Source organism: Polypterus senegalus, chromosome 2 (genome assembly GCF_016835505.1).
Source record: "Polypterus senegalus isolate Bchr_013 chromosome 2, ASM1683550v1, whole genome shotgun sequence".
Classification (NCBI taxonomy): Eukaryota; Metazoa; Chordata; class Cladistia; order Polypteriformes; family Polypteridae; genus Polypterus; species Polypterus senegalus.
Window position 1 is genome coordinate 79,769,687 of NC_053155.1, and position 26,715 is coordinate 79,796,401.

The window sequence follows — 26,715 nt, forward strand, 5'->3', positions numbered from 1 at the left end:
TAAGGAAGTATAGGTGGCTCTGTCCTCTCTTGCACAGAGCATCAGTATTGGCAGTCCCATCCAATTTATCATCCAGCTGCACTCCCAGGTATTTATAGGTCTGCACCCTCTGCACACAGTCACCTCTGATGATCACGGGGTCCATGAGGGTCCTGGTCCTCCTAAAATCCACCACCAGCTCCTTGGTTTTGCTGGTGTTCAGTTGTAGGTGGTTTGAGTCGCACCATTTAACAAAGTCCTTGATTAGGTTCCTATACTCCTCCTCCTGCCCACTCCTGATGCAACCCACGATAGCAGTGTCGTCAGCAAACTTTTGCACGTGGCAGGACTCCGAGTTGTATTGGAAATCAGGTATGATCCTGATAGAACAGCCCAGAATCTTCAAGACATGGATTCAGTGAGATGCTGGAAATATTTCACATGCAGTTTACTTCATATTGATTATTAATAGAGTCACACAATTCCTGCGGATGTTAAATCCACATTTTTATTAATAGAGTCTCACAATTCCTGTGGATGTTAAATCCACATTTTTATGATGTAAATATCCCATTCCGCCTTATCCCAAAGGTTTCTGGGGACTGTGCAGGCCATTGCTGTAAACTGAAGTCACTGTTATGTTTGCAGAAGCATGTAAGTTGGTGTGTTCTTTGTAATGTGGTGCATTATTCTGATGGAAATACCCATATTACAAAAGTTAGCAGTAAAAAAATGCATGTGATCAGGCACAATATTCAGGTATTCTGTGGCATTCAAATGACAGTTTGTATTAAGGAGTTCAGAAACACCATTATTAATAACAATATTTACCTGACTCTTCACACAAGCCAGATGGTTCATGTTCTTGCAAATTCTGACTCTACAATCTGTGTGCCATAGAAGAAATCGAGATGTGTCAAAAATGTTCTAATTTTCCCATTCTTCAGTTGCCTATATAGTCTTTTGCTGCAGTAGTCCATGTGCTTCAAAGTCTGATGAGTAGTTTATAATGAGATACCCTTCTATGCACAAACTGTTGTTAACAGATGTTATTTGAGTATTTGTGGTGTGATGGACGGCACACATCGACTGGCATCCTGACTGGGATTGTACAAAGATCCTTACCTGGCTTGGAGGCCAGTACAATGGAAGGACTGGGGGAGATACACACTGATAAATATTTTCTACACAACATGCTAGGAGGCAGCTTCCTTGGGTTGGGTTCCCTACATGGACACCCACAGGGCATGTTGTAACCTATAGTCCTGTGAGGCAGCACAAGGGAGCGCTGAAGGGATTTACAGTCCCTGCTTTTGGGATTTCTGACTGAGCCAAAAGTGCTTCAATGGGTCTGTGCCCTAGCACTACAACTACTCCTGGTTGTGGCATAAAATAAGCTGCTCAATATCATCCAGTTGAGTTGGAGTTGGGTGGAAGAAGGACAACGTTCGCTTGAGAGTTCTGGAGGAGAAGAGAGACCGAAGAAGAGAAAAAGAGTTGTGCTGTCTTTGCCACTATTAAAAAAGAAGCCTTTTTGTCACAGTAATATTTTATAATAAATCATTGATCTGAACCCGGGACATATATCTGTACAGTTGTGCTTGGGGTTTGAGGTGCTGCAATGCCTCCTACTGGTCACAGTGGCCATTCAGTTTGCCTGAATGAGTCTAGTCATTCTCCTCTCACCTCCTTCATTAACAAGGTGCTTTCTCCCACAGAACTGCTTGTTTTTTCTTGTTTATCAAACGATTCTCTATAACAGGGCTGTCCAAAGGCTGCAGGTTTTACCTACTACCACTTTTTTAATCAGTAACCAATTTCTGCTGTTAATTGGCTTCTTTTTATTTTAATCCCTATGTTTTTAAGTCCTCTGAATATTTTTCCCAAAAATGGAAGCCAAACAAAAATGAAGGTGAAGTGAGCCAACAGTTGAGCAGCTAAGTCGGGGTTTCAAACTCCAACCAATTTCACTTTGACTAGTTTCTTAATCAGAAGCCAATCAATTTTCTTTTTTTCTAAGAGCACTATCAATTTTTTTTGTTTACTTCAACAGATCCAGCTTACTGAAACCTTCACCTTTCTTTATTTTCGGACACAGGTTAGCTGTTCATGCGTTGGCTCATTTTTTATCACACTATTGTTTGGCTGCTAATTAAGAAAAAAAGAAACAATTGAGGGGTCTGACTATTGAATTAAAATGATGGGAAAAGAAGTTAATTAGCAGAAACACCTGGTCACTAATTAAGAAAAGGGGTTGGAATGAAAACCTGCTGCCACAGGATCTTTAAATTCCTCTTTTTCATCTACTGCTCCTCTTAAATGTGGTGTTCCTCAGAGATCCATTTTGGGTCCTATCTTATTCTCTATATAACTTCACCCTATTGGAGCGATTTTTAGGAAATTTACCATTTCTTTTCACTGCTATGCTGATGATGCTCAGGTTTATATTCCCGTCTGCAACTCTGCAATACATCAACTGCACAACTGTCTTTCTGAACTAAGATCCTGGATGGCTAATAATTTTCTTGATCTAAATCAAAATAAAACAGAGGTGCTTATGGTGGGTCCATCAACTGAAGCACAAATTGGTCTTGGACTTCTCAGCTCTTTCTCTGTCTTTTGCAAACCTCAAGTCTGCAATCTTGGTGTTATCTTTGACAGTTACCACTCTTTTGAGAAACAAGTTAATTCTGTAGTCAAGAGTTGCTTTTTCCAGCTTCGTCTGTTAGGTAAGATGAAGCGTTTTTTAACTTCTAGGAATCTTGAGAAAGCTTTTATCTTTTCTTGCCTTGATTACTGCAGCTCACTGTATTCTGGGATTAGCAAATCCCTGATATGCAGGTTACAGTTGGTCCAGAATGCTGCCGCTTGCTTTCTGGTTGGGGCAAGAAAGTATGACTCTCTTTCTCCAGTATTAGCATCTTTATACTGGCTGCCTGCCAGTTTTCAAATTGATTTTAAAATCTTGTTGCTAGTTTTTCAATCTTTACATGGACTTGCTCCTACCTATTTATCCAAATTGTGTGCTTTACACCAGCCATCCAGAGTGCTTAGATCTTCTGGTCAGTTGTCTCTTGTTGTCCCTCGTACTAAGTGCAAAATTATGGGGGACAGGGCCTTTGCAGCTGCTGCTCCTCGCCTGTGGAACTCTTTATCTCATTACATAAAGGAGTCGTCTACAATTGAAATGTTCAAAACAAGATTAAAGACTCATTTCTATTCACTTGCATTCCGTGACCTTCAGTACTACTGATGGTTCCCTCATTGTGAATATGTAACATTACTTCTATTTATCATTTATTTTATTTATGTTTCATTTATTTTATTTCTATTTATGTTTTTTTATGTTATGTTTATGTTTTTATGTTTTTCCTTCTTTCATTGTAAAGCACTTTGGCCACAGCATTCCTATGTTGTTTTAAATGTGCTATATAAATAAAGTTGACATTGACATTGACATCCCTCTGAGGTCACAGATGAACTGTTAAAATCCAGGGAGGGCAGCTGTTTAGATGCTGAAACCACCATGTCTGCCTCAACACACAAACTAAAGTCGATGTTGCTTAGATCACATATCTTACCCATTGTAAGTGAAACAAACAAACCTGTTGACAATGGCTGCATACAATACAGACTGATTTGCAGCCACGATTGACTGTTCAGAGAAGCAGGTTATAAAAACGTATTCACTACCTTGCAAGCTTTTACAGTTTATTGTTATACATATCAGTGGATTTGGTTCGCCTTTTTGATGATGATCAACAGAAAAAGACGCTTTAACATCAAAGTGAAAGCAGATCGCTGCTAAATTAATTCCAATCATAAAAACATAAAATAATTACTGTGACCTCAGAAGTATTCAATCCCTTTTAATATGACACACTTCAGTGATCACTGCTGCAGCCAATTGGATTTACACATCACATAATCAGTTCAATTGAGACAACCTGTCTGTAGTTAGGGGGTTTCAATTGACTGTAATATAATTACACCTTATCTGGAGGGTCCAACTTGTGGTGAGTCAGTATGGTGGCCTAATCTACGCATTGAAGAAAAAAAAAAAAACACTCCAAGCAACTTGGTGAAAAGCTCAATTCGGGATGAATGCAAGAAGATATACAAGTCATGGAATATTCCTCAGAGTCCAGTTAATTCAGTCAATAAGAAATGGAACAAGTGTGGCACAGCTGTAAAACTGCAAAAACTGAATGATCCTGTAAGATGAGGATGGGAGGGAGGTCACCAAGAAACCTAGGTGGTGGTGACTGGGCAGACTGTTGCTACAACTGTTGCCAGGGGAATGAATTAGTTGAAGCTGTATGGGGGAGTGGAAAAGAGAAAGCAAGTCTTAAAAAACACACACACACCTGACATCTCAGCAGAAGGCATGTGGGAAGTCAGCTAGCAGAAGGTTCTGTGGTCTGAATGAAACCCAAATTGAGGTATTTGGCTGTCAGAATAAACTGGTGAAAGCCAAACATTGCACATTATCAGAAACACACCATTCACACTGTGAAGCATGTTGGTTGCAGCATCATGTTGTGTTACTAATTCTCTGCAGCAGGCCTTGGAAGGCTTGAGAGGGTAGAGGGTAAAATGAATGAGGCAAAAAACAAGGAATTCTGCAGGAAACCTACACTTTGGGAGAATTCCAGTGAGACAATGACCCCAGCATAAAGCAAAATCTACACAGGAAAGTCTTCAAAACAACAAGGTTAATGTCCTGGAGTAGCTGAGTCAGTGTTCAGATCTTATTATCTGAAAATTTGTGTCTGGACTTGAAATGGGCCATTCACTCACGATGTCCATGCAACCTGACAGAGCTTGAACAGTTTTTCAAAGAAAAATTGGGAATAGCTGCAGTGTCCAGAAGTGCAAAGCTGATACAGACCTGTGTACAGAGACTAAAGACTGTCATGGATGCAAAAGGTGCATCTACTAAATACTGGCTTAAACTGGTGAATACTTATGTGATCATTTATTAAGCTTTGTTTTCATTGTCACATAAAAGAGTCTTTCATGTTGATCTGTATTGTTGATCAATATCAAAGAAGCCTAATTGAATCCTCTGTGATTCAATGTTGCATAACAAAAAATATGAAAACTTCCAAAAGGATGAATATTTTTATTGGCACTTTATGTTAACTAGCTGGTTGCTGAGTGTATAGTCCACTTTATCTCTGATGGGACTTTTCTCTTCTTTGCAAACCCTTTCAGTTAGTTTGCTCTGATAATGGGATTTTATAAAATAAGGATTGTTTAACATAGCATTTTCTGATCTTCTTTGCATTTCATCTGTGCTATTGTTCTTATGAATATTAGTAAAATGTTTAAAACAGAACAAACATGGGCTGAACTGTTCAAGTGCATCTTTTTTTTTTCTTCAAAGTGGCAGCTTCCACACAACTTGACCTTGGGCTATCATATTGCTCTAAGGTTAGGCATCAACAAAGTATTCTCGGAGTGACTTCTCGCCCTACTACCAAACAGCAACTCTCTAGACCTTCTGACTGTTCATTGATTCTGACATGTGTGACACAGCATTTCAGTTTACCATAGCCTTAGCTGTTGACCCAACTAAGTGTCTTCTCTTTCCGAGTGATCTTTTTCCTTTAGCTCTGGCAAGTCACTTTTTCTTACAACTTCTCTCTTTTTTTCTTCAGAGTCTTTTAACACAGTTGGTATTTGGCATTGAACTGCTAAGAACCTGTCCGGCAGAAGGAGCACAGCCCCTCTGTAAACATCTTCCCCTTCTGATGGGGTACAGCAAGCAGGACAGAGCAGAGTTGAGGGACCCTGCAGAGGCGACGCCCCCGAAAATGGCTCCTAGAATGAATGTGTGCATTGTCCTCCCTGTAAACAAAGCTGTTATTGATTTCTACCAAACACAACTTCTGATGTTTCAGAGATTTCCGAGAATGCACCCCCCACCCCCAAAGCCTTCAGTCGGTGTGGCTTTGAGAGAAGAGCCCGCCAGAGAGTCGCTAACGAGAACCATACGTTGAGAGGCCCTGCCCCAACTACCCCCCCTTTTCCCAGCCACAGGAAACGGGGCGGCTGCAGACCAGCAGGTCTGGCTGAGAGTCACTTCCTGCACACACAAGGCAGGCTCCAGCCACCACCCCTCCACCAGCCAACTATCCACTAACAGCCGGGCAGCGGCCGATAAACAGGAGGGAGCAGCCCTCAGCCTCACTTCCTGCACTTCCTGAGGTGACATGGAGAGGGGAGAGAGAAGCGAGTGAAGGGGAAGAGGCAGGAAGCTGAGCGGCTGCATGTGCCCATAGGTTGGTAGATGGACACAGAGGGACCGCTGGCTGCTTTGCTAGCCGGTTTTGAGGATGGAGGATTTTTCCCCAGCTCGTCTCTGGCATGTCATGAGCTGGCTTAGCTGACCACTGGCAAGCATTCAGATTTTTGGACCCCTTTCCCATGTTCCAGAACTTCCAACTGATGCTGCTGCTGCTCTTGTAAAGACCTTCACGGATCCCTCATGAAGAACAAAGCTGCAAAGCAGAAGAGCAAAGGCAAAGGCAGTGGCAGTGCTTTTGGCTGCGACCTGACTGAGCACCTCCAGAGCTCCGGGCATGAGGGTGAGTCTGATGGGGTTAAGGGTGGAGGTGACTGCTCATCAGAACCCGCCTTCATTGAGTTGTCTGATTGTACTTGAAAGCGTTCACAGGTATGGGGTAACTGCTTGTTCTGAGTGACCTCAGTCCTCAGATTTTTAGATGTGTTCTGCTTGCTTCCTGCTGTGGTGAAAGAGCAAAGGCATTCGGAGTCTGTGAAGAGTATGACTGATCTGAGATCCGGTGTGCGAGCTTTCTGAATGGGTGAAGGAATATAGCGGAAAACTCTCACCCGGTACTTGGCTCTTACACCATGTCTAATGACTAATGAGTCTCAGATGTGAAGGTGAATCTTCCGTCTGCTGGGAATCCTTGATATACCGAATATTCATTGCGTCTCAGATGCGCAGCTGCAGAAAATCTAAATGTGTCATTTGAAGTCCATGATAGCAGCTTTGGGTGATATGTATGTGTGTGAGCTGTGAACCTCCTGGCACCACTGAACACAGTTCAGAGGTCAGAGAAGTGGTGCCACAGCTGCTTTCATCTGTGACCAGCTGAGAAAACAAGAGTTTTAGTCTCAACTGAAGTCTTTGAAATAGGAAAATTTGCAGCTCTTGTTTCAAGCTTAACATCTTGGTGCCCTGCTAGAATTTGATCTTCCGTTATCCAGTTTTGCATTCCTTATGCCAGCTGATTACAGTGTAGAAGTGGAGCTCGGCAAAGGCAACAAACCTAATGAATGGCTGAGGAGATCTACACTGTGGTGGTTGAGTTCAGTGGAACTACTTTTTGAGTAGGGAAAGCCTGTTGCACTTGAGGCCTGCGTGGAACATGGAGGGATCATAAATAGATAGTTGAAGATCGAGGTCTCAGGAAAAGGCAAGGCACTAACCTGGTGGTTTGATAAGGCTGTTTTGTGTGAGAGTGTGTGAGTATTTGGGCCTGCTGAAAAAATCTGTGCAGGAATTCCCAACAGTTGTACCGATGAAATCCAATGCCCAGTCGATTTGCAGAATCAACCAAAGTGATTCCAGGTTACTAGAAAATATGCCAGTCTGGCCTTCTAGTAGACACTCCAAACACACACATTGGCCAGTTGAGAGATTATCAATTGGCCCTCAGAAACAAGTGCAAAGTCTCTAGTTTTTTAGCCTATGGCATTCTAGTAAACCAACACCATCTCATCCACACGAATGGATGCACAGTTCAGGAGCTCTAGTTTCCCACTGTTCAACAATATTATGGACTCCCACAATGCACTTAGGGCCGTCGGGATAGCACTGGGTCTGAGCCATGAGTGCACAGATTGTGTTCCTGCAGCATGTTTACGTTGCTGCCCTTAGCCTCTCACTTCCTGTCTATCAAGGCCGTGGTAGCTGAGGCAAATGCCAAGCCCTAGCAGCAAACAGGATGAGCATTCCGATAAGAAAACCGGCTTGTGTGGGGAGAATGGGGCCCCATGGGCCCCCTCCCATCAGATAGAGACGGGCATCTGGACAACGTGGGCGTGAGATGCTTTTGCCTCTTGGGGTCCTAAACCCCATTGAGCCACAGTGACTGAATGAGACTGATTGTTTCACTGAAATTGTATGACTTTTCCCAGGATGACTTACTCATTCTTTACTTCATTTACATATTGTGTCAAGGGTACAGCTCAATGGGCTGGGGGATGAGTAGACCAAGGCAGAACTCTGCACTGTATGATACATTTTTTTATTTTTCCTTTTCGCATACACACACAGACACACACACACACACTTAAGCACAATTGGGTGGGACACTGAAGGAACACACATCAACCTAAAGAACAAAGCAAAAGCACAAAACCCTAGAGACTTGTGTGGGCTCGCTCAACCAAACAGGATATGTGTTGCCTAACACAGAACCCATCTTTTCTGCCTCCCACCAAATCACCTGAAGGGCCAGATTCTCTCTCATCTCTAAGCCCTTTTCCTCCCATTTTTAACTGCTCATCCTCCTTACTGCTGAGCTATTTTCATCGGCCTTCCAGCTCTAAACTCAGTGCTCAGTATCTTTTATAGCCTGCTTTCCTGTGGTGACCCAAAAGGTCTTACGCTTCTAAAGACCCCCAATTTCCTTGTGATCTGTAGCATTACTGATAAAATAAAGGATTAAGGATGTTAAGAGGTCCCGCCTTCTAGTGGTCACTGGTATAGCTGTCCCCCAACTGTTCTGTCCATTAAAGGACCATGGTCTTCAATCCCTTGTGCTTTTAAAGGAGGATTACACAGTTACTTAAACTGAGCATGCCCAGCCCCATTCTTTCCATAATTTGAATAAGAGCACCACTATCCCCCTTTTTGTCAAAATGTCAGTTCTTTATGTTCCAAAAAGTCTTCCAGCCTTCTCCCTTATATTAGAAAACAAATTGTTCCTAGTTTCTAGGAACAAAAATAAGAATTTATTTTCCTTATTGAAACAGACAAGCTCCTTTTTTGAGCCACCTGGTGTTTCGTATAGCTAAAGGTCATGTCACATTAAATGACATTTACATAAACTTAGCAAATCCAAAGCAGTCAGTGACTGGGTCTGATATACCCAGTGACTTATTCTAACTTGTCCACAACTAGCCCCTACTTTAATTGTAGGAGTGGGTTCTGTGTACATGAATGCTAACAAGCAATAAATGCTCATGTGGAAGTACGATACATGGAATGCATCAATGAGGAATAAGGAATGTGGTTGTTTTGAACCTCACAAACAGAAGAGAAGCTCATCTGTCTGATGTCTGGTGCTTACGTACCGACAGAATGGAAAAAATAAAAAAAAAAAAAAGGACCAAGATTGCAGCTGAACTCCCCATACTTGTTAACCCTTTGTTCATCAGATAGCACGCTATTGGGTGTCAGAAAAAGGGGCGAACATGGTTGTGCTGGAAAGCCATCATACAGTCGCTATATTTGACTTGTCCAGCATTTTCAGTCATGTAAATTAACATGGTCAAGCAACATGATCAGTAACTACAGACATCGTGTCTCTACATATCCTATGACTAGAAGTCATGTAAAGTGACATTGGCTTGACAGCCCTCCCAAAAACCCTTCCTGCTGTGCGATGGCCCAGAACTGTCCATATCCAATAATGGGTAACCTGTCCCCACAAGAGCTCTTTATTTTATGGAAGTTATTTGCATCACATCAGCAAACAACGCATTAGTCCTCAACATTGGAGTGAGAATTGACAGGGTAAAGACTCAAGAACTTGGAAATGTATGACATGTGGATGTTGGGCCATATTAACCTTAGTGTGTCCTATTGTTGTTTCACGTTAGCTGGTAATGGTTTTCTATTGTATATAGGTTGACAGGTGCTTAATGAAATCAAAATCAAGTGAACAGGAAGGATGTATGTAGCTGAATTCCCAGTCACATTCATGGGACCATTCCAGGACTTGTCTAATCTTTTTTCACATAGCTTTACACTTTTGAACAAAGACCATGCAGACCTTTTCAACATCCGTGCTCTGCTGCATAAAGGGATACCCCGAACTGACAATGATGTTAAGATATCTTGTGTTGTTCAAATGATGATCTACTCACATACGACCAAAACACACCCTGTACCATTTGTGGAAGACAGCCCAGACACAGACAGGCGGACAGTGATGGTTCAACCCACACACGTTTATTATACATAATTTCCTATTTACAACAGTGCACACAACCCCAAACAACTCCCCCAAAAGTCCAGGCCTCTACCCAATGCCTCTTTCTTCAGGCCGCCTCCATTCCTCTCCAACAAGACTTGGTCCCCTCCTCACCTGACTCCAGCCCTCAAATGGAGGGAGGCGGCCGCTTTTATGCTCACCTGGACGTGCTCCAGGTGCCTCCCGATTAGCTTCTGCCGGCACTCCCCAGTGTGGCGGAAGTACCGGGTGCATACCCGGGAGCACTCCAGGTGTCCCTGCTCTTCTTCCCCCCAGCACTTCCGGGTGTGGCGGAAGTGCTGAGGGCCAGGGCTCCTCCGGCATTAGGGCGTCCCCTGGTGGTGATCACGGGCCCCTATAGAGTTGAGCTTCCATGCTCAGTTCCCATGGTCCCGAAATCCACCAGGGCGGTCGCCCCTTCGTGGTCTGGAAGAGGCGCAACCCCTCCTCTTGTCCTTCCGGGCATCCCGGCTGGGTGCCACCCCCTGCTGCTTGCCAAACATTACACCATTACCAGTCTGCTTTACTGACATCCAGGAAGGTGCATTCAAGTTTTTGCTACATCCTGACCTTCCAAGCATCATTAATAAGCAGGAAAAGGTATTCAACTAAGAAAATGTTTTATAAATCTCCAATGCTGAGTGCTTGTGATTTTCAGGCCTTTGCAGCCATTTTCTTGGTCACCTGATAGTATAGGCGTAAAATTGTTGGCTTGCTGGCTGCCATGTTCCATTCGAGATAGCATATGATAGGAAGTCCATTCTGATGTGCCCTTGTAAATTGCAGTGTTCAGTTAAATGGCTGACTACACCTTATCTGTTATTCTACTTGATCATATATTATTATTAGTTGCAGTGGCGTTTAGAGGGTTGTGCTTTTGATGCTCTTTTTTTTGAAGTGGGAAGAGGGTCCACCCCCAGTGTCTGATTCTACCTTGAAACAAATGTAAGAGGCTAAAGACCCTGATACCATCAATCTGAGAAACACATCTGATTAATAGTATTATTGATAGTACCTATTGGACACTTTAAATCATTGTCTGTTTTTGATCGCAGGATGTTTTTTGGATGGTGATACAACAACAATGTCAACAACATTTATTTATACAGCACATTTTCATACAAAGAATGTAGCTCAAAGAGCTTTACAAGATGTCAAAGAAAAAGTTACAAGAAGGTAAAAAACAAGATTAGATAAGAATATAAATGAACATGTAACAAAGAAGAACAATAAATCCACGCAATCATGTAACATACAGATATATGGTTAGTTAAAGGGTAGAGTTCTTATATATAATATCATAATGTAAGTCTCTAAAGATGAGTCCGTTGATAATGTCAGATGGTCAGGAGAAATATCTGCAGCATGTTTTCAGTAGACTTGAAGTGCTGTCATGCATTAAAATCCTGAAAGGGCTGATTTTAGTAATCGACCCATTCACAGACAGACATGCCCCATTTATAGCTATTTAAATACTTAGTGTTTCTTGTTTCTTGTGTCTCTTATCTTCTCACACAGGTGATCCATTGCTTTCTTCTGTCTGCACCTAATGCTCCAGTAGGTAACAGAGCAAAGAAATTATTGGAAAAAGCAAGCATACCTAATAAAATAACCACACAGTTTGTAAAAGTGAACTGCATGCTGGTTAATTGACTAGAGACAGAGTACATCTATTAGGAGGCTGGGCACTTGAAGGACTGACTGGTCTTTTCACATGTCTTCTCATATTCTTCAGGATTTGACATGCATGATTTGATTCTTGTGCCCCCAATGCTTTGACCTAATCTTACAATATCTTTTTAATAAAGTTATCTCATATATGCCTTATTTACCACACACCAGTGGTGACTTTTAATCTGATTGGCACAATGCACCTTTTAAGAACAGGTCCATTCTTGGGGTTCAAGAAGCAACTCCCAGACGTTTAAACTGTGATAAATTTCCATTGATAGGAATGTATTTTAAGGCTTAAATGATTTATCTAATTCTTCTTTCGAACATCTTTTGTAGCCAAAAATTTAAATTAAGATCAGTACAGAGATTAAGAAAATGTCAGAAAAATGTGGAATGAATGGTGCTAAGCATATTTATATTAATTCTGGGACTTTAGCCTCTCTTTTACACCATCATATATGAAGAATGTTGATCAACAATCTTAAGAGTCAAGTATTCTCCTGCTGTGATGCAAAAGAGTCAAAGTAAATCCTTTTCATAGAGTAAGAATGGTGCTAGCCAATTCTTTAAAGTCTCTGCCTCTCAAGGGTATTGTAACTGTCTCATCTATTTTGCAGAAAAGCGTGTTACTGTTATCTGCATGGCAATCATCAGCACTGGCACTGGCTGACGAACAGGAAATACAGAATTTGGTTTTAATTAAAGTTTCATGTTTAATACTGTTTTCCTCTGTCTCTGACGTTTTCATCTCCCTTTAGTCTAATTTGTGGGCAACACACAAGTCCCAGGTATACAAGAGATACATGACTGATTGAGCTTCCAGATGTTTCCACTCAGCTTACAGCTATCTTCAGTTGTGGTCAGGGTGTCAGCCTGCTTGGCTGTTACAATGCAGAGGCTATAGTCATGAAGTCCAGTGTGAGAGAGGAAGATGGGCCTGCTAGAACTGGACAATGCACTATGTAGTGATTTCAGCTTGAGGTGCTGGACCAATATAAGACAGGGAAGGAGGTCTGTTGGTTGGCAATCTGGAAGGTGATTGTTGAGATGTCTTAATAACTATGAAAGTGCTTGATTTTTTTATTGCACTCTGGTAACCTTCGTCAGAAGGCTTTCATCCTGCTCTTTTTATATATAGGAATATCCTTAACTAGCCAGTGCTAACCCTTTCCTGGGTATATCAATTCTTTGAGGTACCAGAAGTTAAATTAACTTTTGACAAGTCAAGTCACCCTTGGTCGTGCCTGGCTCTGCCCCCTTGTTAAAAGTAAATGATCAACTTTCTCTTGCTGTGTTGAGCATCCAGAGATAGGGGTGAAACCTTAACCAGCTCTCAAACTGGTAGTGCAACATACAATCTTAGCTGGATAAAATGGAGATTTTTATCGTTGTTCTGCTTGCAGGGACTGGACTGGTCATCGCCCTCTCTGTTTCTATACACACTGGCTTTAGCTGCCCTTTTCCATTCAATGCCCCATTGCTCTCCTCATTCGCTTATTGTGTTTCCAATTGCATGATGGAAAAAAAGGCCACTGGCAGGAAGTCCAATGGCTTGCCAGGAAGTGAGTTCCGACATCAACAGGATGCATCCTGTGAGGAGAGAGAGGACAAGCACACACATTCCCAATGGAAATTAATGAAATTTCTTACTGGTTATTCTTTGTCTTCTGTGGGATTGTGTGTGCAACAGAAATGCAGGTTTCTAAACTGAGACTCGTGCATTTTCTTCCATCTTTCTCACACCAATGTCTGCTAATATCCAAATGCCTGACAGAAGAAACATTGATGTACAGCAGCCCACCATCCTGTTGCTGACACACTAACTTTAATGGCAATTAGAATGGCTTTAGCCCTGAGTTGGGCATATGCAGACATGATTAACTATGAAACATAATAGACATGACAATTATTAAATGTTTTTAAATCTCTATTTTAGACTTGCCGTGCTGCTCTATAGCACCTTGTCTCCCAACCTGTTCAAAAGCATTTCTTCTCACTTCTCTCCATCCTGAAGAAACTATTCTTCTGCTTTGTTCTAAAAGTCTCACCTTTCTTTTTGCCACCCTAGTTTATTCACGGATTTCCTGTGCCTGCTAGCCTGTGCTTGTTATTTTAGCCACACAATGTGTCAGTTTTATGACTACTCCATTCCACTTCTTAGTACAGTGCATTATATTTGATGTAATGCCCTGTCTACTTGTGAAGGATAGGCCTAGTGTTTTTTAATGTCTCCAGCAAACTGAAGTTCAGTTTAGCTCTCTGAATCAGACTGGGGAGTCTTGTGGGGAACCAGTTTGGGTGTCAGTCCATTACAGAGCCATCTGAACAATGTCTACTCCATCCCAATTCGGATACTTGTTGCTCCCATTAATTCTACATTGACATATTTTAGTTTTTAAATTCCTAAATCTGCATCTTTTTCATATTCACTGCTTTGGCTGCCATGCCAATTATAATCTTTGACATTGTCATTTTCCATCTGCTGTTCTTCTTGTAAATCAACATTTTTCCTCAATTACTGTATGCCTTTCTTACTATAAAGAACTCAATGTGATCTGCAGTATTAATTAAAAAAATCAAGGGCTGGCAAGCACCTGGCATCCCAAAAGACAGGATCCGTCACATGTGGTTTGTGCAAGTCTGCTTAACCCATGGTTTAGTCATTTTATGTCAGAAGCTGTAGTTTATATCATCGAGTATTCCACACAGTCATCACTACTGGGGACATTACGTAGTTTGATTATGGTGAGCATGTGCATCAGCCTCTTCAGACAATTTCGACACATATGAATCTCAACTTTTTTTATAAATCTGTCAGTGTTAAAACGTTGTTGTTTACATCGCACATGATTTTGAAGTTTTGAAAGGTAATCATTGATAACTACTTTTACAAAGCTGTAAGGATAGTTCAAGTTTTTCTGGCACTTGACTTCATGAAGATTTGATTTTAGAAGTAAAATATTGCAGGCCAGTATTTGTATTACAAACAATGAAACAGATGACTCATATCACATTGAAAAAAATTGCAACATCCTTTCCCAAATGTGCTGCAGTTTTGTCAGACAACTATTATTTGTAATGATTAGAATTAAAGTATCAGCACATCCAGTGTTCAAACAAGAATCCTGAGCTATTGAATTGTGGAGAAATGTAAGGTGAATTTCATAGCTGGGGAGGAATTTCGGATACATCACTACGACCCCGATTCCAAGCAGCAATCAAAGCAATTGAAGCATGGTGGTTCTCCAAGACCAAGGAAATTCAAAGTTCAGGCCAGTGCTGGCAAGATCATGTGCACAGTTTAGACCACATTGATGGTCTCAAATGGACTAATTTACATCAATCAGGGAAACTACGCAAGGAAAGCTGTTGAGCATCCCATCTTCCACTTTATGACAATGTCCCCACTAGTAATGTGTGAGTTGCAAAGACTGCCTCTTAAAACTGTTGATTTCCAGATGTTACAGCCGCACGATTCTCCAGACCTGGTCTTGTGTGACTATCATGTTTTCTCCAGTCAGAGTGGTTACCACTGTGAGGTACAATATGACAATGATGTAGATGTCAAGACAGTCACAGAAAGCACTTGCACAAGTAAGTAACTGTCTGAGTAGCACCGAAGTGCGTTGTGAATGTTAAAACAACTAGTGTTCATGCATTGCAAAATAATGTATATGCAAAAATAAGACAAAAAACTTTAATTAGGAGTTGTTTTGCTTGTATTTAGCAAAAAAAAAAAAAATCTGCCAACAGGGTAAGCAAAGTTTACTTGACAAGATTTCTTAAAGTAAGCTAAATAATTGTAAATGCTCATTTTTGGATAAGTTCATAATTAATAAGAATACAATAAGAAAAAGTGGAGTTGATGTCATGATTCGAAGATTTCATAGATAGATAGATAGATACTTTATTAATCCCAAGGGCAAATTCACATAATCCAGCAGCAGTATACTGATACAAAGAAACAATATTAAATTAAATAGTAATAAAAATGAAAAAAATTAAAATAAAATTAATGTTAGCATTTACTCTTCCGGGTGTAATTGAAGAGTCGCATAGTGTGGGGGAGGAACAATCTCCTCAGTCTGTCAGTGGAGCAAGACAGTGACAAAAGTCTGTCACTGAAGCTACTCCTCTGCTTGGAAAGGACACTGTTAAGTGGATGCAGTGGATTCTTCATGATTGACAGGAGTTTGCTTAGTGCCCGTCGCCCTGCCACAGATGTTAAACTGTCCAACTTTACTCCTACAATAGAGCCTGCCTTCTTAACAAGTTTGTCCAGGCGTGAGGCGTCTTTCATCTTTATGCTGCCACCCCAGCACACCATCACGTAGGAGAGGGCACTCGCCACAACCTTACTGCAGATATTGAAGGATGCCAACCTTCTCAGAAAGTATAGTCATTTTTTGCAGTGTGGGAATAAAGATTGTTTGGTTTTGTGCATACTGACAGTATATATAAGGAAAGCAATAATGATTGTTTATTTGCTGCTACGTAAATTACATTTGTTTCGATTATTGACACATCTGAAGAGCGGCATAAAAATTGCACTTTACAGAAGTCTCATTCAATTCACATTTTGTCTCTCCACTTTCCCTTTGACCATTCTGCCATTACAAACATCAGGTAGAGGACAATTTACTACATGACCTCTTCCTCGTTTTTTTCTCTGGCCTCCTTGAGCCACCCTTCCACAAAAGCAGTTCTGTTAAAGACTGTGCTGCTCCTTCTGTTCATCAGCACCCCTTCTTTTCCCATAGAACTCTCTGCCTTTCCCCAGGGGCTTGAACAGACCACTGTTACACTTTATTTTTATAAGCAAGCTTTTTTCTACTGAATTCATATGCTAAGACTTTACACAAATTAAGATCCCTATCCTTTATTCTCAGACTTCATCTCTTTTACTAGTTCAAACCTCGTTTTCGCTCTGATAATTCCTAACTGTCTTTCCATCCATCCATCCACCCATCCATTATCCAACCCGCTATATCCTAACTACAGGGTCACAGGGGTCTGCTGGAGCCAATCCCAGCCAACACGGGTCGCAAAGCAGGAAACAAACCCCGGGCAGGGCACCAGCCCACTGCAGAACTGTCTTTCCTCTGTCCAATAACCCCACACTATTCTCTTTCAGCTACTCTACATCTCTGTAACTTTTCCCACACCCCTTTACAGTGCCAGCGCTTTCACAGGTAACATCTTTGAATCTAAAGAACTAGAGGCTTTAAGAAGAATACTCAGCACTGCCTCTGAAAGCTCTGGAAGAAGTTTGCATGGTCTCACCCTGAGTGCTCAAATTTAATGTTAGGGTGTGGCCACAAATTCCATTTTAGCTCCATCACTTATTTGTGTAAAATCCCAGGAACATGCTTTTGCTTTAACAGTATACGTCTGAGTTCATTTATTTTCCATGGCAAAAATCCACGAGGTGGCTGAGCCTGACAGACTAAATCAGGATGAGCTCCACTGGGGTACATGGAGCAGCTGAGCTTTTGACATGGACGTTCAAGAGAAACTGCTGGGTGGCAGTTAAAAGCTGTGATCTAAAAATAAGACCTCCAAATTAGAGGAAGCGGCTGCGGGAGTTTACTGAAGGGTATGTTTAGTGAGTGAGGCCGACTCCCAAAACCAGTTTCTATAAGAGGAAGCGCTGGTACAAGATGTAAGTCATGGGCGTGCTGGCCTTGTCTAAAAGAAACAGCTGGTTTGTCACTTCCTATGAACTTGAGACTTCATTGGCTGCCACATGCTGCGTTTACTGCCTTGCTTGTAGCCGCTGAGCTGAGATCCACAGAGCCTGGCGCTGCTGTAATCGGTTAGTAAGCTGCTTCCCAAAGATCTGAACTGAGTAGGAGAACATGACTTGTATCCATTCCTTATTTCACTTATAGGTGTCCATGAATTATTTCACTCTTTTATGGAACAGCTTGTGTGTCCTTTAAAGAGATTCTCCTGTAATACAGATAATGTCTGAGACTCACCAATTCTATCATGCTGAGATGGAGAAATGCTTGTCAGTTCCAAATTGTGAAGAAAATGTCTACACCACAGCTTTAAAAGTGGATTCTTGGAGTAATTAGTCGGTATTTATGGATGCTAAGAATAAGTCAGGATGCTGTTTTTTTTTTTGCAGAAAGAAGTTGAGGGGTTTAGTCAGTTGAAAACCTCAGCTGCTAGTGCCACCACCTCACAGATCCAGCATACTAGATTCAAAATGCACAGTTTGATTGTTGAGTGTGGGATTTCTTCGAGGCACTCTAGAATTCCTTCAATATCACCTAAAATTTACAAGTTCACATCATCCTGTAAAAGCGCTTGATACTCCTTTTTATATTAAACTAGACAGAAGCCTGTTGATCATGCTCTAAGGCAGTAGGTAGGACTGGTGTGCAAACTGTAGCACACAGGGAAAAAAAACCCATTTGGACCCCCAGGGTCAGAGTTTTGAGTTCCAAAGTAGTCTGTCTTGTCCGTATAGTCCTAAAGAGCAACTATTGTAAAATGTAGTGTCAGATTGTATGGGTAACAAAAGGATAGACCTTATGTTATATATATATATAATCCACTATATATATATATATATATATATATGTTACCTAGTTAACTGTCACATAATGCAAAGAGTATGCAACACGTGTTTCGCCCTATTTTGGGCTCATCAGGTGTACACACTCCACTGCACCCCTCATCGGGGATCGAACCTTGGACGTCAGCGTTAGAGGCAAAGGCTGTTTACGTTGCGCCACAGCGTGTGGCTCACTTACTTGAGAGCCTGGAGATCGGACTAATTACAGACATAGCATTCGAAATCTGAATCACAATCTGATTGTATGGGTGGTTACCTACCAGGTAACGCGTGTGGTTGGTCTGCAAGTCGGCAAACATCTGCCATGGGTGCCCTCTCAGTTGCGAGAAGCAGATCATAGAATGTCACCCATACAATCAGATTGTGATTCAGACTTTGAATGCTATGTATATATACTGTATATATATATATATATATATGGATTTTTAAGTTAATATCACTGTGTCCCTTTCTTAAAAATCATAGAAATAGTTTATTAAGTTTAATAACTACAGTATATTCTTAAAGAATAAATTCTATATTTGAATTTCAAGAAACTCTTTGTGCTCTTTATTACTTTAAGGCAGTCAGTCCTGTTAATCTAATTCTGATCATGGTTGGTCTAATTTATATTTCCTTAATACAAAGATATTGTGACTCTCCCGAGGTGTCGTGGCACCTACACTGTTATCAGCCCTGAGATGAGAGTGTCAGTTCACTTCTTGAGAGCTCGAGTACTTCAGTGAGTCACTCGTGTGTGAAAGGAAGCTATAAAGTCTCTCGGTTGCCTAATGTCCACTGTCTTTGGAATATACTTAAGAACATACTTAATGGAGCATAGTGCATGGAGTAGTTACTAAGAAAGCCATTATATTAAACAGAGTTTGTTTGGATATCTGTGATATAAACAGGGGGTTGTAGACAATGAGTTCACAGTATAATTAGAGATGACAGGGAGAACTAATGGTTGTGAAGTAGGTAGGTGTGGAAATGATTCTCTAGGCAGCGACCTCCCTGATGAGCATTGCTCTTTGCGAAAGACTACATGCTAAAAGCATCATGAGAAGACATTAACCATCAATAAGCAGATATTTACATGCCTGTTTTCCTCTTTTAGATATAAAGCCCAATTTTAGAAACGCCTAGTACCTCATCTTGGAAAGAATAAATTATGTATCATAGCTGCATTTTGAAACCACCTGCCGCTCCACTGAAGGAGTTTCTATCAAGGTCTTAGGGAGGAACAAACGTTAGCATTACTTTTTTGACTCTGTCGGCCCAGTTGCTGCCTTTGCTGAGTCTGCACATTCCTTCTTTGTCTAAATATGTTTTCTCTGGGTCCTCCAGTTTTCTCACACACATCCCAAAAATGCAAATGTTAAGTTAGTTAAAGTCTCTAATTTTGTCACATCATAAGTGAGGTTGTTTGTGTGTATGTGTGTGTGTGTGTGTGTGTGTGTGTGTGTGTGTGAGCGTACCTTGTGATGGGCTGCTGTTTCCTCCTGAATTGTTTCCAGCTTTGGGCCCAGAGCACCAAGAATAAGCTTTGTCCCTCCAGTACCCTCTCATGAGAAAGTAAGGTTGAAAACATAGACAGATTTGAGAATCTCACCCACATTGTGCGTGGTATGTTTCTATATGAACCTAGTCCTCTGTAGAACTAATCATTTGTACCCAGGGGATAGTGAAGTTCAGTTTGTGATGTATTCTTCAGATTCTATTGACTGTACATTAGAGCTAAGCAAGTCGCTGTGCTGCATTTTTATGTGAGTAATGCAGGGTCCTGTTGAAGAAACACAGTGTGCTAGAACAATGCATTCAGTGCTTTGAAAAAGCCAGGGTTCTTCAGTATCCTGGAAACTTGGAGTGCCAGCTGACCTCTTTACATGTGCTTCCATGCAAAGAGAAAATGCAAGGGGCAGCACTGGCAAAGTGGCACATTACTTCAGGGTGACGTAAACCTTTCCCCCTCATTTGTGTCTTGCAATTTTCAGGGTATGTGGTTTGCTCCTCCATCTGAGTCATTTAAACAGTTTTGGATACTGCAAAGCATTTAGTCAAATAATAGCTGACTGAAATACTGAATGTAAAGATGGCATTACAAAGAAACCGAGCAAAATGATAAATCAAAACCACTCTGTTTCAATCAAAGCTAACTGTCTGCTCATATGCCAGTCATTCTTAAATGTTTTTTTATGATTTGATCTTTCAACATGTGTTATTTAACTTGCTATATACTTCAGACAGTCTGGCCTGTAATTTTTTGAGTTTTGTTGTTTTCCATATGTATACTGTAGGTGTAAAAATAGAGTATAGACTTCTGCTTTTCAACCGATTTTAGGAAACCCTGAATATGAGTAATATGTGTATGTTATGAGCATGCATATGTCCACCTGCTAGTGTGTCTAAATATGAGTCCATGGACACAATCACTCAAAAACAAACTGCTCAGTCTAAATGAAACTTGCTATTAACATTATAAAATACCAGAAGCCCATTGACTGAGGAAGTTTGCTTTGAGGTTGTGCTCCTTCAGTTTAATTCCCTCATTGCAATATTGATTAATATACTGCTTTCATTGGACTTCATTCCAGTAAAGAACTGAATCTAGATAGGAGACAAAGCTGTGGTTTGGAAAAAAAAAGATTCTCATTTGGTGGCACAGATCAGTCAGATACAATAGCATTAGATCTGTCTTAGCACTGTATGTTGAATCACGGCCAAGCAGAAACATCACATAGTGGTGTTGCTCTTAATTTGGTGTTAGCAGAGCTGGCCTATCCATTAGGTGATGTAGGTGGCCACTTTGGGTGGAGTCATCTGAGGGACATCATTTATGAAATGTAAGGGACAGGTGCTGTGGACACAGCGGTGAAACCCCTGCGTCATCTGACTATTTATGACAGTAACAGTACGTGCACTCTTTAAAGTCCGCAGTATAAACACAAAGGGGTGGCGTTTGTGGTACTGACGCAGGACAATAATACTGACTACGTGCTATGGACAATGAGGGATGACATCTGTCCACCCCGTCTAGTACTCCAAATAGGCACTGGCTGTTATAGAGGACTAATGAGTTTGCAGAGAGATGTAGCATTTAGTGAGAATTAACGTATGTGACTTGCTTTTTGAATTGGACATTTTTAATATAAATTATGTATGCACCCCGAGATTATTCCTATATTAATTAGGATTTTTGTGTTTCTTGTAAGCCAGTCACAAATGAGCAGTTGGAATCAAATGAGTGTATAACCAAAAGAAATTAAAAAATGTTAAAAAAAAAATGTGGTCCTTTAGATTCAACAGATAAAAGTTTCCTTTTTGCACCTGAGTTATGTCATTTTCATCATGACAGCAAAATACATCCATTACATTCACACGTACACATATAAAAGCATGGCACCAGATTTATTAATATGTTTTTTAATTAATACTCATTTTAAGGTCTCATTAAGTTGTTCTTTCCCATTCATCACTCATATATAGTCAATGTCAAGCTGCATAATACAAAGGGAGACCCAAACATTTTGGGAATTGGTCAATAGCACAGAAGTAGGGTGTCATTAACTCTCAAACTCTGCTTAATTTACTCTCTGGCTAAAGGCTCCAGGCTGGTAACTCGAAGGTTGCTGGTTCAAATCCTGGCAGTGCTACTCCTTTGGGCCCTTGTGCAAGGCCCTTAACCTGCAACTGCTCCAGGGGCGCTGTACAAATCGTCGCTGACCCGGCACTTTAACCCCAAACGTTGGGGTATGCGACAAATATCTAATACAAGAAATTGTCAGTCAGTCAGTCAGTCATTATCCAACCTGCTATAACCTAACACAGGGTCACGGGGGTCTGCTGAAGCCAATCCGAGCCAACACAGGACGCAAGGCAGGAAAAAATCCCGGGCAGGTCGTCAACCCACCGCAACAAGAAATTGTATATGGCGAATAAAGGATTATAAATCACTGAAAAAAAAATCACTAGTTATCAAATACACTGCTAGATATCGTATATTGATAATCCGCTTAATCAGTCCAGCAAGTGGCACCATGCAGAGTTGATTGAGTGTGTACTTCTAGCATTGATTCTTCAGTCGTGCCCATGACTTGGCCTGTATTTTCTTTCTCCAAACCCACCACGGCAGATTTTCAAGAGAAAATGGTGATTGTGTTTCTCGCCATTAGTAGACTTTTTCATAATACAGACTGTTAATCAATGACAGTAAATTGAACTGCTGAGGCATCTTCAGGAAAGCATCAGGAGAAGAATGTCCAGTGAAGTGACACATGCAAAAATGGATTTTGCACCATGACAGCTCACCTGCACAGATCACGTTGTCGGTCAAAGAGTTTTTTTTAGCCAAAAACAATGTGCTTGACAGATACCATTCCCTTTGACAACTTTTTCTTCCTGAAATTAAAGTTTAGACTGAAAGGGAAAAGATTTGCCATTGTGGAAGAAATCCAGGAAAAAATGCAGATGCCCTTGACATGGTAACACATAATGAGTCGTGGGACAGGTGCGTTACATTTGAGTGAAAGCATTTTGAAGGTGACTGAAAAGTAATTGCTGTAAATCTTATAATAAAGGTTTTTTTTAAACAAATCCCCCTCATATTTCAGGTGGCCTGGACTTTATCAGGTTTCATTTATTTGACCCTTCACCGTTTTGGTTTTTCAGTAGTTCTCCAAAAATGCGCACTTTACAACTAAATTGCAAAAATAAACCTGCAAAGCCATCAGACTTTCCTATGGTGGAACTGGGCCACATTATTGTACAAATTTTATAAAGTGCAGTATTTCTTCTGGATCCAAGTATAAATATACCTACTCACAGGCTCCAGCCTTCCCTTCAAATGCGAGCTTCTCCGTATAGCTGTGCTCATGGTACATGGCGATTAGTTGGTCTAAATATTTGTCACTGTGGATGCTATAAGTGTTGTTGCCCTGTGAAACCCACCAGACAGACGTTTAAAAGCACCAAAAATAATTTATTTAATATTTTTCTTAAATAAACTGCACAAAGCACAGCACACTCCACAATTCACGATTCAATAATCAATAAACACAATCCTTCACTCCCAGCAGCTTCGTCACCTAACCTCTCAACTTCATCTCTCCTTGCTGGGTTTCCCAAAGTCCTTTAAATAGTTCACGACCCAAAAGGGTTCCTTCTCCGGGTCAAACGCCACATCATTCTCCTCAAGTAGCCCGGAAGTACTGCGGGCTTCCGTCCTTATGCCTCCAAAGTACTTCCGGGTCGTAAAAACAGTAGGAGTCCCCAGGTTCCTTCTGAGCTCCCCCTGGTGGCACCCATGGCACCCAACAGGGCTGAAGAAACGGATTCAATGTCCCATGATGCCCTGAGGGAATCCGGGGAACCATTTCCGTCCAGGGGAGCTGCCATCTAGTGTTCCAGGGGAGGCAGTGTCCTAAAAAACCTGCTCTTCCTCCTTCTTTCTGTTCAGGCACATCCCGGTCACACTGAAACGCCGGCCGTCCATCACACCACATAATTCTAGTTCATTGGAAAGAAGTATTTTGTTTATTTCGAATAGCAGTGACATTAATTTCAGGCATTAAATGAGCCTGCAGTTCTTCCTAATTATTCTAACGTGTTCTTCCATTAAAACTTTCCAGATCAGCATTCATTGTAGTTTTTAACAATTCAACCACAGGCAGATTAAGTGACTTGCTCAGGGAGTCAGAATGAGACAGAGACAAGAGATGAACCCATAGTATTGCTGTCCGCTGCAGCATGTTGCTTACACTTAACTGTTTTATCCGTGATTATGGCCAAAGGGCTACTGCAACCCCTGGGTAAGCAGCATTTTTAAGCCTGATGAGTTTTGCTGAGTAAAATAAAGTAACATATTGTAATATCTCAAACTTACTTAGGAGTGACAAAGCCTGCCTTAGTAGCATTAAATCGGGCCACACAACAGTGTCAGTTCATTTCAGGGTCCACTCTTGTGTTCCAGCATAGAGAGGTCAATCATAAAATATGAAAACAGTGAAAAACTGGACAGAGCAGAGGAAGAAAAAAAACATGCTATTACAGGGAGAATGTGGTAACTTCTTACATCCAGAGCCAAAACTCTGATTTAAAGGTAGGACTGTGGAGCTGTGAGGTACCAATGCTTACGACTGCACCATTGCACTGCCCCTTGCTTTTTAAGATCTTGTGGCAGAAGAGATCCTACTCCACCGGGCCCTTGACCTAAATTTCAGTGGTACATGTGAATCATTAATTATTTTCTTCATTTAGATTTCCTCATTTAATTTGTTTTTTCTCTGTAAGAGTCTGCCCTTAATTGCTGTTTCAACAGTATGCATGTGCCATGTAACCAACAGAGAAGCACCACATCAGATGTCATTTGCACATTTGTGCAATCATATGAGAAACGGCTACCTTATATGGTATACTGTGAAAAGCAATATTGTGCATCTAAATATAAAGCACACCATGTTGTGAAGCTGCTTGTTTCATAGTTGGGATGCAGGGAGTCAGAGCACATTAAAACCAACCCTGAAAAGGGTGCCATTCCACTGTAGGATACACCAGCACACATGCACACACACTTTCTCCAGGCCAGTTTAGACTCAGCAAATATAATCTAATGTGCACGTCTTTTGACATGTGGAAGGAAACCGGAATGCTTAGGGCAAATCCACACAGGCAGTGAGAGAGAGGGAATGTGCAAACTCCGCATATACGGGGACCAAGCCGGGAAATGAAAGCAGCAAAGAAGTACTACATAAAATACGCCAAAATTCACATTTAATATAGTATATTAAGTAATGTGTCTTGTATGGTAGTCCATCTTAGAGCATTGTAGAGATTATCACAGAAATAATGCAAAACAAAATAATGACCCGATAACAAATGACATCAGAGCTTCTGGGTGATGTTTATAAAACAATGAGGAACAGATCAATTGGCAAAAGACAGAAGAAGGTGGCGCAGTGGGTAGTGCTGCTGCTTCGCAGTAAGGAGACCCGGGTCCTCACTCGGTGGAGCTTGTATATTATCCCCGTGTCTGCATGGGTTTCCTCCGGGTGCTCCGGTGTTCTCCCACAGTCCAAAGACATGCAGGTTAGGTGCATTGGCGATTCTAAATTGTCCCTTGTGTGTGCTTGGTCTGTGGGTGTGTGTGTGTGTGTGTGTGTGTGTGCTCTGCGGTGGGCTGGCACCCTGCCCGGGATTTGTTCCTGGCTTGCACCCTGTGCTGGCTGGGATTGGCTCCAGCAGATCCCCGTGACCCTGTGTTAGGATATAGCGGGTTGGAAAATGACTGACTGACTGACTGACAGAAGAAGTTAATGGATTTGTGCATGTTGTCCTAACTTCTCTGAAGGCACATGATATTCATTCCTGGTGATGAACTGATTCTATGTGCAGTTTTTCATTAGTATAACTTTAGCTTTATACAGTATGTCTTCTGTGCTTTTCCCTTTCAAGTCTGTGACCAGCTACCATTAAATTGTGTACTCTAAAGCACTGGGCTGCAGGTTCAATCCCCACCACCAACTCACTGACTGAGCCTGTTCACCTGCCATTGCTACTGTTATAGGTGCAGTGATCACTACAGCAAGGAGCTACATAAAGTAAAGTTTAATTATAACGACGTCCCGTCAAGCTGTTTCTCTGGTGAGGACGTCTTTTTATAGCTACCGTCTCATCCAGCGTTTGTTGCTTCTGGTGCACCAACATCATATAAAATGAATAGATGGAGAAATGTCCACTTGTATAATTTTTACTTGCCATTCACTATGTGTCATTCCTTTTTTTTTTATGACCATTTCCTAGGGTGTGTCATTAACACAGTTAAACTGAAAACAGGAAAATGATGTAGCTGCCTGTTTGTATTAAAAAAGGTACAAGGGTATTTTTTTCTGTTTTGTAGTATAAAATGTGGTGTGTCCCAAGCAAAGGCAGAAACCTGTTTAGATTTTTAAACATTTGCTTTATTATGAGAAAAGGAAACATTATACAGTATATTGGTGTTTTAAGAAGTAAAACAATACAGTAATACCTTATAATTGGACCACTTAAACTATTTTTCCTTTAGATATTCCTGTTACTAATTATCACCCATCTGTGTTCCCTGAACAAGTGAGAAGCCTGGAAGTAGAGACAGCAGAAATAAACATCAAAGATCGAAGATTGACTTTCTTGGTTTTAAAAAGGATTGTCATGCCTAAGTAAAGCTGCTGTGTTTTATACAGTAGAATCAGCTGCATTGATCTCCATTTCATGCTTTAAGCCATT

The 26,715-nt window shown here is 41.2% G+C and overlaps 1 protein-coding gene across 1 annotated transcript in view; it reads left to right on the plus strand.

The window, feature by feature from the left end:
* The first annotated feature begins 6,049 nt into the window (after positions 1-6,049).
* Positions 6,050-26,715, plus strand: part of arhgap31 (Rho GTPase activating protein 31) — a 47,198-nt gene continuing 26,532 nt past the window's right edge. Inside the window, exon 1 of the mRNA XM_039744079.1 lies at positions 6,050-6,572. Coding sequence (XP_039600013.1) covers positions 6,473-6,572 — 100 coding nt within the window. The 5' untranslated portion in view covers positions 6,050-6,472. The remainder of the gene's footprint in view (positions 6,573-26,715) is intronic.